Source organism: Haplochromis burtoni, unplaced genomic scaffold, assembly GCF_018398535.1.
Source record: "Haplochromis burtoni strain Fernald_Lab_line unplaced genomic scaffold, NCSU_Asbu1 Contig_9, whole genome shotgun sequence".
Taxonomy (NCBI): domain Eukaryota; kingdom Metazoa; phylum Chordata; class Actinopteri; order Cichliformes; family Cichlidae; genus Haplochromis; species Haplochromis burtoni.
In genome coordinates this window covers 3,379,529-3,395,035 of record NW_024582370.1, presented here as the reverse complement: position 1 = coordinate 3,395,035, position 15,507 = coordinate 3,379,529, and the positions used below count along the sequence as shown (strand labels likewise).

At 40.9% G+C, this 15,507-nt stretch overlaps 1 protein-coding gene across 2 annotated transcripts; it reads right to left on the bottom strand.

Moving 5' to 3' along the window:
- Nucleotides 1-524: 524 nt before the first annotated feature.
- On the bottom strand, nucleotides 525-15,507 carry mapk14a (mitogen-activated protein kinase 14a; the record flags this gene model as incomplete). 2 transcript variants are annotated; one of them, XM_005914867.2, is given in 12 exon segments in its annotated part: nucleotides 525-1,524; nucleotides 1,606-1,779; nucleotides 1,890-1,968; nucleotides 4,202-4,281; nucleotides 4,922-4,993; nucleotides 5,083-5,197; nucleotides 5,324-5,371; nucleotides 5,605-5,634; nucleotides 7,699-7,810; nucleotides 12,554-12,612; nucleotides 12,719-12,848; nucleotides 15,165-15,507. In XM_005914867.2, coding segments are annotated over 12 exon segments (1,086 nt in total). In that variant the 3' UTR covers nucleotides 525-1,456.

Sequence of the window (15,507 nt, the reverse complement as noted above, 5' to 3'; positions counted from 1 at the left end):
ATATTAGGTTTTAGGGACATAATACAGAGCAAGCCATAATTCTACCAGCACGGTGGTGGGCAAGTGGTGATTTGGGTTTGTGTTGCATCCACAGCACATGGATACCTTGCAGTCATTGAGGTGACCATGAATTTGTGTGTGTGTGTGCGTGTGTATATACTAGAGATAAATGTGAGGCTGTCTGTCTGACAGCCAAAGTTTGCCTCATGCAATACTACACTGATCTCAAGCATAGCAGCAAATCTACAAAAGAATGGCTTAAGTTGTTGCAATGGTCCAGCCCTAACTGATATGCTGTGCTGGGTCCGTAAAAGGGCTGTGCGTAAATTAATACCCACAAACCTCAACGAACTGACGCAAATTCCTCCTCAATGATGTGAGAGGCTGGTAATCACACAGAAAACTATTACTTCAATTTACTGCTAAAGGTGATTCCACAAGTCCATGAATCATGGTAAGGCATCATAGTTAGAGATAAGTGATTGGCTTGGAAATAAGGATAAAAAATTAAAAACAAAACAATCTCTTAGAAATAAGTCTTTATTTTGTTAAACAAAGGACTTAAAGCAGTAGTTACTCTGCAAAATTGAAAATAGCTCAAGGGATCCTTCGATTGCTTATAAATACCAGCTCCACAAAGTATAAATACAAATCCCTCCTTTTACACATTTAAGCTGCATTTTTATTAAAAGCTATGGCACGACACTTAAATTCATATAAACCAACAACACACTAGCGAACACACACAATGTCTTGACGTACATGCTAACAGTGATTGCTTCAAAACGTGTGAAATTTTAAAAAACATGGAACATATATATTTACACAATTTGAGCAAAGCATGTACTATGCAGATTTCTCTTCATATTTATGGGCCTTGGTGAAAAAATAATAATAATAAAACCTTACATAGGAAAAGGCTCAGATTTCATCTAACTAAATTAATCAAATTGAACAGTAAAATGTGAGAAATCTAGTTGGTGAGCATTAAAGTTCAGTGACTGCACAGAGAAGGCACATTGTCCCAATTGTCAAACACCTAAAAACACAGAAATGTACATCTGTCACAAAAATTCAAGAATCGGGGGCAACTGCTTGGAAGTGGTTCACTAGCAAACTCCTTTTTCAACTAACAGAAAAATGCTCATCCATAAATTAATCAAAAAACAAAAACTAGCACAGCAATAGGTCAAAGTGTTTCAGCATCTCAGCGTCACAGTGAGGAGTCGAAATAAAGTCTAAATATTAAATAGAAAACTATTTTAGTTGTTGGCGAGAAGGGACGTTTTCCAGCAGCTGACCAACATCAAGTCATTTATAAATAAGAATAACAACTTTTTTCTTATGTTTTCTGGTTATGTTTTCTCAATAGACTAATAAGGGCTGATGTGTGTCTGAGACTTTAAAGCATGAGTTATGTAGTCAAAAGCTTGAGTTGAACTGGTGCCGCGTCTCGTTACTCTGCGTCATCCTCATCATCAAAGCTAGGTGGCTGGAAACTGCACACCTCCTCAAAGGTTAATCCTGCAAAAAAGGAGAAGATGATTTGTTTCTTTACCGAGGAATACATCAGCATGCTGTCAGTTTTAGCGTGAGAAGACGTACGTTTCCACTCATCGATCTGCAGCTCCCGGCTCTCGAAGCTCTGGTCGTAAGGCTCGGCTTCAGGCTCGTCGTCTGGATCGTGGTATTGACCGAAGTAGGGGTGGGCCAGAGCTTCAGCTGCAGTTATCCTCTTATCCGTATCCAGAACCAGCATTCTCTCCAGAAGATCCACAGCTTAAAAACACATCCGCATGTAAACATGACTGAATCACACTCAATCCCATTGTTTCTTTATGTAAACTTTGTAAATCATAGGAAAAAAACCAGGTTTTCTTTGGCATTACCGAGTGGGTTGGCGCCAATAAATACATCAGCAAAGCTCCTCTTGGGCATGTGTGGCAAGGAGCTGATGTAGTTTCTGGCCTGTGAAGACACATCAACAGAGTAAACCAAACATGAGTTCCTACCAACAGCAACATGTCGTGACACATTATTTCATTTAACTTTTTCCAGCCTGTTCGGCTTTTCGATCTATCCACATCTGTGCTGCGTTTCCTGATGAGTGCAGTTTACAGTCAACAAGTTCCTCTTGTGATAATTAGAGCATCTTTAAAACTAGATTAATGAAGAATTATTGAGGAACTTGAGCTTGTATTATGTATTGCTACAGAGTTCGACTCTTTGCCTGAAGTGAGACACATGCAGTCAAAAACCCATTAGTGCCTATGAGTGCAAGTGTTTACACTGCAAACCTTGTTTCCAATATCCAATTCTTATAATGGCTTTTAATAAATATTTTTAAATAATTATAATAAAGTTTAAAAAATAATAAACCAAGTATCCTGTAAAAAGAAAGGACTGTTGTCTTTGTCTATTAGGGAAGCAAAGAAAAAGTATTACAATCATAATACTCTTCATAATAAACCTCTCATGTAATTCAACGTGTGGTTTGAAAATAAAAGTGTTATGGTGGAAGAAGATGGCACCTTTCTAAGCGGGAAAAAAAGAAAAAACACTGAACATCAAAATGCTGTTAGTAATCTTAACATTTAAATCGAGAAGTGCACTTTTTTTAAATCCAACTCAAGGTGCTTTTTGCAAATCACTGTCATAACCACGTCCAGCAAGCACGTCACACGACACAGGAGTGACTGAAACGGTAAAATTCTGTGTTTAATTCGAGCTTTTTGCCCCAAGAGGTCTAGTTCCTCCTTGCGCCCCACTTGCCTCAAAAGGAGTTTGAGTTTTCCTTAAACCTTGAAGCTCTTTTTAAAATGTGGCTTCAAATATTAATACCTCCGCCATGGCGGTTATCTTATTGGTAGCGTTTATGGGCGTGTCATTCTGTCTGTAAACATGATAGATCGAAAAGTTTACATCCACCAAGGTCTTCAAGGTCATTTTCATTATTTATTGAAAAAAAGTCTCATAACTTATAATTCTTACAGGTGTGGTAAAAGTACTGTATAAAGACATTTGACCTCTAACCTCTGCTTCAAGTTCAACAGATTGATCTGAAGGCTAAAGTGATAATATATAGCTTACTGCCACTGTTTGTATAGACAACATATAGGCATATAATGATAATGAGGGTTCAAAATATCACATTACTTTGGATCTCTGACCTAAAAATATCTTTTATCTTTAAAACTATGATTCAAATTCCACTACCTTTGTATTGGCAACATTTAAGAAGAGATACTGGTATACTGGAATTCTAAATATCAACATAATAGTTTGCATCCAAATATGTCACATTTGACCTCTGACCTCATTTTTATATCTACCTTTCTTATAAGTTGAGCCTAAAATGTGTTTTATTTTTCAAGAAAGTGAAGAGAAGAGAAGGAGAATGAGCTGCCTAGATAGTTGGAAATATACTGTAGAATATTATTAAATAAGAAGCTCAAGTTATTCATGCACAAGTAACGTTTGGATTTTTGTAAAACAATTGAGTGAATGCTACACATGTACATAAATAATGTTTAGGGGGTGAGCTGTCTTGGTGGAGGTTTGCGCTCTGAGTGCTTCTTGTTGCTTTTGTTCTATTTTAGGATGTGTTAGTGTGGAAACCATCAACATAAGCACAAATTCTGAGGAAAGTCTGACTGTCCGCCCGCTGCTAGTCCGCTCTCAAGAAAGTACCTCTGTATCCTCCTCACCTCATAGCTGGGCATCCTGTTCATTAGAGTTGCTGTGGGCGTCCCTGTCAGACGCAGTATGTGCTGAAGCTGGTTTATATCTTTGAAGTTTGTGTCAAGGGGAGTATAGTGACAGAGCAGAGTTAGTTAAGAAGCTGTGTCTGGGGCTAAACTCCAGGTCACGAGTCTCCAAGCTTTGAGCCCAGAAAAAAACAAAACTAAAGCTTAAGCATCCTCAGAATTAGAGGAAAGACGCATGACAACACTTCTCATTACAGGCACACAGTGAAAGATGAAATCACCTGTGTAACAATAATCTCACAGCAAACACTGCTTAATGCTCTTCAGAGGAAGCAAAGCACACCCACAAGGCTAGAGGGTGAAAAACATGCTGTCATTACAAAGCAGATATTTCCAGCTGAACCACAGAGTGCAGAGTTTAGAGTAGAAATACAGTTCGACGGAGAGGGGGGAGAAAAAAACAAAACAAAACTTGCACAGCTTTGTGAACTCACAGACTCTGAAGAGATTTTCTTCAAGAGCTCTGGACCTGGTTTTCCGACGAGCAGCATGATTAACTTCAACTGATCAATATCTACCAGCACACGGTAAAGGAAGACCAGACGCTGCACATGGGGACATCTGTAATCTGACCTCCTTTGAAGCTATGTAATAATCAATCCCATCATCTTTACATTTCACACACAGGAGCGAAAAGAGGAATCTGAGATGTTTCCTGTGGAAGACATTGAATTCGTTTATATTGGGTGCTTTTAATAGAAAATGATTGGAGGCGGTGGGCAGCCTAGTGGAGCGCTTGCTTACAAGCTCAGCAGTTAGCTACCAAATACTGGCAAAAGAAAAGAGAGAAAGAAATAGGGTGGTGCAAGGAAAGACAGACTGAAAGTGTACCTGAGCCAAAGATACACACTTAAAATATAGAAAGAGTCATAGTGCCAAAGTGGAAAAATTACTCAGAGGTGCATGTGTCAAGTGAGAAAAATGTGTGATCGCTCTTCATGAGAAAACGCCTCAGGCAGAGTCGTGTTGAAAAGGAAAGGCGGCTTTCCGTGTGAGGACGGAGAAAAGCAGTATTGCAGATTTATTGCAGACAAATCAGCGCGCCTCTACGTCATCATCTGTGTGTGTTGGATCAGTTTAATTTGTTATGTAAATTGTTTGTCAGCTGCAGGAGTTCATGGTGTGCACCGCGAACTGTCAGATGAAAAGGATACGGTCAGTGCCGGGAAACAGAGCACGTCCAGTGAGAAGTTCTGCCATTATACATCCCACAGACCAAATATCCACTGAAACACAGAAGGACACAGACATTATACCCAGAACACTCTTCTATTTACAGACGGATCACAGAAGGGAGCTTCTTTATGCCGTCTACCTGTCATGTTGTAATGCATCCAGTTCAACATGATCTCTGGGGCACGGTACCAGCGGGTCGCCACGTAGCCGGTCATCTCATCGTCGGTGTGTCGTGCCAGACCAAAGTCCAAAATCTGACAACAATTTAGATGCCAAAAAAAAAAAAAAAGCAAGACTTAAAAAATACAAACAAATCATTTACTTTTGTAGGCAGTTTTGAGATAAACTGATGTTTCAAATAAAAGCAGCGCTTCACTGACCTTCAGCTCACAGTCTTCATTCACTGCAAGGTTACTTGGTTTTAAATCCTGTGGTAATTTAAACCAAGATGGTGAGATGAAGTAAATCTGTTCTTTGTTAAAAGATGAGTCTTACATCATTAAAATTAAATCTAAAGTCAAAGTGTTATGACTTCCTTTCTTTTCACAGGATTAACAAGTCTGACTCTGCAAAGTGAAAGAAGTCAAACCCCGGGACACTTCATGTCCTCCTGTTCAACGATTGTCTGACAAAAGTTACTATAAAATGAAACAGCACTTACTCGATGGATGATGCCTGCTGAGTGAATATACTGCAGAGAGACGGGAGCAGACGTGTCAGATTACATCATGTGTTTACAGATGGACTGATTTAACACAAAACACATCAGGAGATACAGGACACGATGTAAAAACATTAGATAAGAATCACTGAAGGAACTCCTTGCTTAGAGGTAGATAATATAATGATACCACTCTCATATCTGTACATTAAATATATGGCGCTAGGAGAAGGTCATCTTTGCCTACAGTAGAGAATGGAAACATGGAGGGCAGCTAAGGCCTTGATTACACTCTGTTGTGGACACGGACAGCTGTAGATACAAGAGCCGAGTCACCATTCCTGTTATACTTCTTGAACCTCTGCCACCTGTGGTGCAGTTGTAGTTGGTGCTTTGTCATGCAGTCACAAAAAAGATCGGTCTGAAGACAAAATTTATGCCACTCGGACCAAAGCAGATTCACAAACACATCTCAGTTGAAAGGTGAAATCCTTTTCCTAGTACCTCAGAACAGGTTTAGTGTATAAGCACCGCCTGAATGCCAGAAAGAACTTGTTGTTTACCTAAACTAACTATTAATAAAGACAATAACTCATCTGTGACGCTATCTGCCAATTTCGTTTTTACCGTAACAAGAGCAGTGAAGCTTGAGTAAACATGATTTGTAACTGAACACAGTTAAGACAATAGGTAAAATCCTCACTCCACTGAAAGTACACACAGGTGGAACTCAGGAGTGATTCTAACCTTGGCGGCCGACAACACTGTACACAATGGTAGACTGGTGACCAAGCAAATAAGACATTAAAAAAAGAAGATTTTTGATGAGAAAGCGGTCTTTAAACACACAGAGAGACAAAGCTGTGCAGGAAGTGGGATTTTATCACAGCAGAGGTAAGAGGGAATTCATTACAATGCGTTTCAAATGTCATCTTTTGCTTCTGGTTCAGTGAGTTTTGGTCAAAGAGAGACAAAACTGAGAGATGGTGACTTTCAGTAAACAGAAGGGGGGCTCTGCGCTTTGTGTTTACATGTTTTTGCAGAATCTGTTGACCTGTTTTTTAATCGTTTGTTGTTTTAGCCATTAGGTGGTTGTTGAAATGGTTTTGTGGGCTTTTTGCTGACATTCTGACCTTTCTGTGAATGCCATAGGTGTCTGTGTTTAAATAACAGATCTGAAGGTACATCCCGTTAAACCAGATGTTCTCCCCCCTGATGGGGTTCAACAGGTTAAATGTTTATTGCTTAATTACTTTGCGTAGTGTGAATGACAATAAGGGAAGTTTTTATCAGTAGGAAAAGCTGTAAAACCTACGAAAATAAAGTTAAAAGTCCAAAATTTCTGCTTGAGGCTGTTTGTGGTAAGCAGCAGATCAAACTTCTTAACATTCAGGCCTGTCAGACACTGAGCCATGGCTCTGTGCTAAGCTTTGTAATCTTCAATATCATTGAAATGCAGCCAGGTGCTGCTCATTTTATTCATTTCATCACTTTTCCCCAACACGCTTGCATTAAAATCCGGTTGCCCCGTCTCTCTGGTTACCCGGCCTGTACCACTACACTTGTCGTCTTGGAACGTCTGCCCCCCTTCCTTCTTTCAATAATGGTATGATCCCAGTCTGTCTTTGCATGTATTTGGCCACATGGTGTGCCCATCAAATTAAAGCCCCATCCCTGCCTGCATGGATTCTCAGCAGGGCTGAAGATTAGGCTGCTACATACAACCCGGCCATTAATAACTGACATATGAAATTATCTCACAGGCCAGATATAATTGTCCACGGGCCATACGTTTGACACCCCTGCTCTAAACCACAGCAAACCTGAAGAGATTTCACTAGAATCTCCAACACAGTCCGACCACTAAGGACAGGAAAGGGAGAGTTGCATTTATTGTGAAGCACTTTCTGATTTTTGTCTGTGAAAAGTGCTATACGAATACATTTTGCTTGCCCAGGTTAGCTAGCAGACACTTAGGACTCTAGCATTTGCTAAGCTGACCAGATATGAGGGTGGCATCAATCTTTATCTTGCTCAAGAAAAGGAAGGAAATAAGCACGTTTTCCACAACTTCAATCATTCCTTTAAGCTCACCTTTAATCCTCGGAGGATCTGGTATATGAGAAACTGCACGTGGTCATCGGTGAGCTTTTGACATTTGACTATGTTGTTGAGATCTGCCCCCATTAGATGAGTCACGAGATACCTGCCAAAGCAGAAAAGATTGTTGTCCCAGCTTAAACAGACAAGTGTCAGAAGCCATGCCAGTGTTTCTCACGTCATTAAAAAAAGAAAAAAAATACTAATGTCATAAAATGTATTTGCACTTCCAAACTAATAATTTCAGAGCTGTTTGCAGCCTGTGCCTAATTTCCCCATATGGCTATGTGAGCTTAAACCGGTTTAGCTGCTACTTCTTTTCACTTTCACGTCTCTCGAGAGGCACCGAAAGGCCAAGCCCTTCACAAATGGAATGTCATTTAACAACACACCCCAGATAAATGGGCTTAATAGTACTGCATCAGTGGATAATTCAAATCTAATCCCAAAGCTGTTTAAAATGCCCAAACAGCACTTATGGAAGGAGTCTGCAGCGGGATGCTAGACGAGCACTTTTGGAGCCAAAACTCACAGAGCCACGTGCTGCTTCGTCAGTCCGCTGCACAACAAATACCCGTTTCATGAATACTCTTCTATTCTCACACAGTACAGAGAACGAGGGCTTAAAATAGCATCTGGTTGTGCTTGAACTTGTTCTCAGCTGCAGACATAAGGACACAGACACTCGCCTAAGTTCATTCGCCTGGGGGGGGGATAGATACACACACGTATATAAAATATGAATAGTGACCTCTCTTCTCCTCTCTCCTAAAGAAAGAGGGGCATGGCTAGAGCGCTGAGGAGTCTCAGGGTCATACCCAGAGCACCTGCACAGTTGACATTTTTACGTTGCATGCAGAAACTTTACAGCGTTTGGCAGATATGCACTGGAGAACAGTGCCAAACACTGCAAAAGACATGCCAGCCCACTGACTCACCCCCTGTTCTCTTTCCCACAGGGGTCCAAGCTTTACATGTGCTCTACATGTGTGACCTTGCATTGCCTTGAGTCCTCCATACCATTATGCTTTTCTGGGAGGAGGGCAGGGCTTCTTGAGTGGACGGCTCTCCATTACAACAGCACACAGATGCTGCCACTCGAAGTATGAAGACAAAATTCCAGCAAGTCATTAAAGTGTTCAGTTTCAATGAGTCTACTTCAGCAGTTTAGCGTTGTGGGCCCTCTTATTTTGTTAGTCATACATTTGTCTTCCCTTTCAAAGGCCCTGTGCCTACATTACCCAAGAAGCAATGCAACTGCAAACAGTTTATTCCACATTTCAGTGCGTCACACTTCGAGCTGCAAGCCTGCAGCAGAGATGAGCACATGTGGTTTGAAATGATGCTGCATGGACATGAATCGTGTTTACATAAACCTACCAAGACCTAATGGACTTTAATGAGTGAAAACCACAAACTACAGCCGCTGGGCTAAGAAATAAATGCTAACAAAACAATAAATCAATAACTAAATAACATGCCATTCTTAAAGGGGCCACTGGAGACTTAAAAAGCAAAAAAATAAACAAAAATAATAAATAAATAAATATAATCCTTAAGACTTTAATATTAAAATTCCAAATTTACATACATTGAAAACCTGATGATGGCCAAGTATAAGAAAGTAGTTTTACCCTCTTTTAGTGTTTTATCCCTTCATTGCAACTTTATGGTAAATGGACCGATTCTTATAAAGTGATTTTTATAGCATTTCTTTCACTGTTAGGTTTTGGTTAAGTTTAAAAGTCCCTCTGTTCTGTGGCAAAGAAGCGCACACGCCTTAGCTGGCAACCCTGCACTCGACCTTCTCGTCCAAATATGGTCACTTCTGGCTCAAAACAAATTTAACACGCTGGTGCCTAAACACCAGCAGTGATGCTCCAAAATGCAGAATTTAGAAAGCAATGAGTGATGTCATATTGGCTCTGCCCATCTTTTATATACAGTCTGTTGCAATTCATCCAACCAATTTCTTAACCACTGGGTCATCAGAGGCTGGAACATATCCCTACAAGAGGCAGGGTATGGCATCTACCCCCCTGTAATCAATTTAAAAACTACCAATACTCTCTGGACTCTGAGAGGACACTGAAGAACTGGGAAAACTGCAACACAGGAAGTGTGGAGTGTCAAACTCCACTCTGAAGTCCCCAGCCGACCCACAGGCTCAGACCCAGAGCCTTCCAGCTGTGAGGTAAGAGTGCTAACCACTGCACTGCTGTACCGCTGCAATTTTAAATGTCCGATATCATAGAGGGGGGGAAAAAAGTTTAGGAAAAATATTGCACAAAGATTTTATCAACTTTCAAAAGGTTGTGCAGACACAATACGTCAGAGAGGGGGAGATACTCGGGAAGATGATGGATGAAAAATGAGAAAACTTCACTACACTTCAAATCTCTGCATGAGCCTGAGTCATCTATCAGAAGCCTTTTCCACACTCTGAATTTAAATTGTGTTAACTGTGATCTGACTGAGCTGTCAGAGAAGCTTGAGATCAAATATTGAACACAGCGTTGTTATTTTCTTCTATCCTGAGACCAAACACAGGCTGCATGATCCTTATAAATTATTACAAGAATAAAACTGTGATATACCTCCAAATGATTATGAGAAAAAAAAAATCTAGCTTGTGTGTTGCACTATAAACACAACGTCATGCAAGTTTCACGGCACTTCAAATCACATGATGCTCTTCAAAGAAGGTTTGGTGTTCCAAGGAAAAAGTCTCATTTATTCCTCTTTCTTCACATGAACCTGGATAAACTGACTGATGTTGAGATCAGGGCTCTGTTGCAGGACTCCCTGTTGCTTAGGACTCTAGTTATATGAACTTAAAATTTTATTAAAAAGCTGATGCAAAAGTAACACATAACCTTTAACAAAACTGAGGACAGACACTTTCACAGAAAACTACATAAATTAATTCATTTGATTATTGCATAGTTAGACTTAGTCACCCTCCAATTACTCACCTCCACAGAGAGCTGACTGACCTACTGTCTCAGCCAAATAATTTCCTGGGGAAATCCCAGGACAGACTGCCCAACAAACTTATCTTTCCACAAGTGGATAGAGTTTATTTCCATATTTGTTACTGCTTCTTACTTCAGCCAGTAGAGCAGTAATAGAGAGCCCAGTGCAAATGTCCAACATTTTCAAGTAATTGGTAGCAAATCTCAAATTAGAGGTTTGTGATGCAGCCGAGAACCAACCTATATAAAGTAGGTAAAACAAACATTAAACGTGTCACCAAATATATCTGTAAAGGTGGCATTGACATGAAAATCTCACCAACAACCTATCCATGCAAACCAACCAATGAAAAATGACACAGGGAAAATGTATTGAACATGCTTGCTGAAGTTTATCTAACATTTCTTGCAAAAGTCTTTGCTGGTGATTACAGCTTCAAGACGCCCCATGTATGGAGGAAACTAGTCGCATGTATTGCTCAAGTGGGATTTTGGTCCATTCTTCAAATCCTGCAGGCACTGTGTGCCCCTTCAGTGAACTCTGGGCTTTAGTTCTTTCCACAGACTTTCAATTGGATTCAGGTCAGATGATTGGCTACCATTCTAGCAGCTTAATTTTTTCCTCTCTCGCTGTATGTTTGAGATCATTACCGCGATGAAACATCCACCCTCGTTTCATCTTCATAATCAATAATGTGTCATTACATTTCTCCAGTGATCCTTATATGAAGCGTGCCAGTGATGTGTTGCTGAAAAACAGCCCCACACATGATGCTCACTGGAACCTTCAGTATTTCAGAAAGTCTTCTGTAATCAGTGGCATCATGTCTTACAACAGTAAGGCTGCAAAGGTCTTGAGAGAGTTCACTGGTTTTATGGTGTGACACCTTAGGTCATCACTTGGGACTGAACAAGCTGATATTAATTTGCACCAATAGCAGGATTGCTTTCTAACTACTGATACATTTTAGCCGGTGTCATGACTTTCTACACCTCCTTTTCTTCATGTGTTCAATGCTTTTTTCTTTATTTTTTCTTATTGTTACATGTAAGTGAATTTATGGACATCTATGGTTTGATTTCTTTGAATGTGTGGATTGTTGCCAACATCTGGTGAGAAATGACATGTCAATAGCACCTTCAGACTTTACTTAGAAAACTGGTGTTGTTTTCAATGTTTACTTTAGCCGCTGTATGCTCCCAGGATGTGCAGTTTGCTGCCACACTGACCTTCATGAATTTTAGATATCGGCGATAATGCTTCCAGTATCGCTTGGTTCAGATAATGAAGTAAATAGGATGGGTCAATAATACAGGGACATTTTCAGTATGAAATCATAAATAAGTGAGTGACTCTAAGCATTCACTTGTTGGATGAGGTGCTCCCTGGAATCTGCTACAGTTTGAACTTTGAGTGTCAAGAACAAAAAGAAAGAAGAAGAAAAAACAGAGTGACACGCCACCAATAACAAGCAAGGCAGCACGCACAACTGCATGCTGAGTCACTGCTAAGCTGTTCACTTCCAATTTCCAAGAGATTTTAACATCAACAAACAATAACTACCTGTTTTTCTGTAAACCAGGGCATGTACTACATGTTCCACAAAACCAGAAATCAGGAAACAGAAGGAAGGAAGCTGGTGATGAAGAGGCTGGCTACAGCCAGTGAGTGAATAACTAACATAGCAGAGAGTCTAAAGAATGTTTGTCAGTGTTTTCAGTCTCCTGGCGTGCCTCCAGGTGTTTTCCAGGAACAGTCGGGATTGTGGGCTGCTGAGAAACTCAAGGCTGCTGAGCTTCACATCACTGTTAAATTATGCAAAATCCCTGATACTTTAAATTTAAGATAACATAAAGAAGCACATTCGACTCACACGTCGGTGAAGTCCTTCAGAGAGGTGGCAGGGGTGAAGACATCTAAGAGGCCAATTACCTGCAAGAATGAGACAAACACTGTTAAGCTCAAAACTGAAGAGCAAAGACCTGCAGGGCTTTGCTCTCAACAGGCGGAACAAATTGAAGAGAGACAAGTCACTCACGTTTTCATGTTTCATATGTTTAAGCAGCTGCAGCTCTCTGTAGGTTCTTTTGGCGTGGACGATGGACTGAAAAGGCCGAGAGAGCTTCTTCACAGCGACCTTCAAACCGGTCTCCATGTCAATGGCGGAGCTGTTTAAAAAAAAAGTCAAAAGCATACATGTGAGCTTAAATCTCATCGGGGAAAACACCTTAACTTTTACACCAATTTAGATAATAAAACCAACAAGTGATCAGCATTTATTTAACACTGAAAGACTGTGGCTTTAATCAAAGCAAGCCCGTCCTTTTCAGGCAGAGGAACTGAAGCGTTTCATGTGGCTCAGTCTGGGTTTGCTCTCAAAAAACCAAAGTAGGTTGCAGGAAGAGCTGCTGAAGGCTGGGGGGGAAAGCACGACATCAGCAGAAAATGCCATCTCTCAGCAGACTGCAAGCAGCCCTGGCAGCAGCATATCCCCCGCTCTGAAAACCAACTGTCTCTGACCCAAAAGCAACACCCACCCCACCCCTGCTTAACTCACCTAAACAGAGTCACGGCTTGTGGATGGCCTCGTGTGACTGTTGTGGGGACACCAGCGTGCCCGCAGACACATCAACATCAATCGATATTAAAGGTTAACAAAGAAACCACCTATAGCAATGCCAACCTAATAATAAAAATGGATACAGGGATTATCATCATAGCAAGAAACAGAGGGCTCGAAGCATCTTTCTAGTCTCTGGTTCAATTCCTCAGCATATATTTGAGTCACCTTAACTGTTCTTCCCTACATACACTGCTGCACTGAGCTTTTACCCATTTCAAGAGCATGCAGGAATGTAAATCCCACATACAGCTGTATTAGATATTAAATCATCCCATCAGCTCCCTCATAAGAAGGACCTCGTGTTTGATTGAAGGAAGTCAAAACAGTGCAGTCATCCTTTGTCTTACATAATGCAGACACTATCTAGGCAGCACCCTCACCGAAACAAAACGAGTATTTTTTAAGTGGTATGAACACATCTAAAAAAGACTATGTCCTTTAGCAATTTGCGCATAACAGTGTTCAGTTGTGCAAGCTTCTTGGACAAAGACGCTCCTTAACTCGTTCGATTTATTAGGTATGATGATATGGGAGTCGACTTCTGATAAAGCCACCAACCTGCAGCAGGGTTCAGGTGTGCGTCATTGCCACACAGTTTAGAGCATGCTGTTCAGTTTCAGTTTCAAATTACTGGCTACAGTAAACTTGAAGTCATCACGTAACTGCTAACAATACAAGCCAGCGCACTGTTATAATAAAAACAATCACAGTCAGTGCAGCAGTAGCAGCGAGCTGACAGTAATCTGACCAGCAACAGATTATCCTATTGCCCAGCAACAGCACAGCTGTCCTCTTCCATTTGCAAAACAAACATCTGCTCACTAAAAGAAGTGTACCACTGACTATGTTGTGTCCCAGATCGTATCAGCAGCACAATCCATTTAATTAAAAACCTATGTAAAGGATCCATTCAGCCAAAGATGACCTTACTGCCGCTAGGCAACATTAAGGAAACCCACCCTCAAGAGGCAAGATCTCCACTCTGCTGTGCATGCAAATACCTCTGAGCTGCAGATTTGTATATAACGTATCAAACATTAACTGCAGGGCTCCCTAACATATAACTAGTTATCAAGAGTGAAAGGCAACACTGAGAGAACATTAAGGTTTTGATGAGGCTGCCTATCAAATTTGCATGAAGACAGCAGCTGGTTTTCATAGCAACCAACTTGGGAGGTTTTAGCAGCTGTTGATCATTTTCAGTCATTATTTTAAAGTTAGCCACAAAAGTAAAAGATACTAACATCACAGTGACTTAAACAGAAAACTGTTTGCACTTATTATTATTATAGATTTTTTTTTTTTAAATAGCCAAATAGTCAATCTATTGGTCTATTCATTGTTTTAGATTACAGCACTCTGACTTTCTTTATCCATGCAAGATCAGTGAAGTGGACATCTCAACTTTCCACTTGTGTTCCTAATAAGAAAAACATCCAGAAGCTGTGCTCACATCGTCAATATGAAGGGATTGAGTTCATTCAAACAACCTACCTAGCAGCAAGCAGCTATATTTGTTGCACTAACGGTGCAATGTGCATTAAATGTCTTTATCCAGAACAAATGTGGTCGGAGTAACCTGAGGAGACCAGAACACTTGTGTGACTCTTAACATGCACACTGATCAGTGCATGTGGATCAGACTTTCTATACTTAGTTCACAGCCAGGAATTTATTAGCACTTAATAATTACAACTCGGTAACACGTCAAAGATAGCAAGTTCTGGGCTTTCCTTGCTCAAACAGACACCGCGGCTCCACCTTGCTCGCCATTAGCTTGTGAAGCGCAGGCCTCGTCTAAATGAATGGACAAGTCAGGCTAACTTCACCTAACTGAACTTTTTGGAGGAAGGCGATTTACCAGACAGATCCGTAGGCGCCGGATCCAACCGGGGTCAGTCTCTGGTACCGCTCCGGGACTTCCCATATCGTCTTGTTCACCTCCTCTCGATAAAAATCGTGTTTCTCTGGTCGCGACATTCCTGCAGGACCAACTGCCGACCACCGACCGACTTTCTGCTCCAAGGTGGGGGACTCCGAGCCGCGCAGAGCTCAACTTTACCAAAGTGCAAAAAAGTGGCGCTAAACGAAAAGTTTCTCGTCCCCGGAGAAACTGATGTCGTTTAAAGTTACCGTGCTGCCTTCTTGTGAAGTTCTGCAATGTGTGCACACACTTTTCAGGTCTCCACGTTATTTGTTCCTCC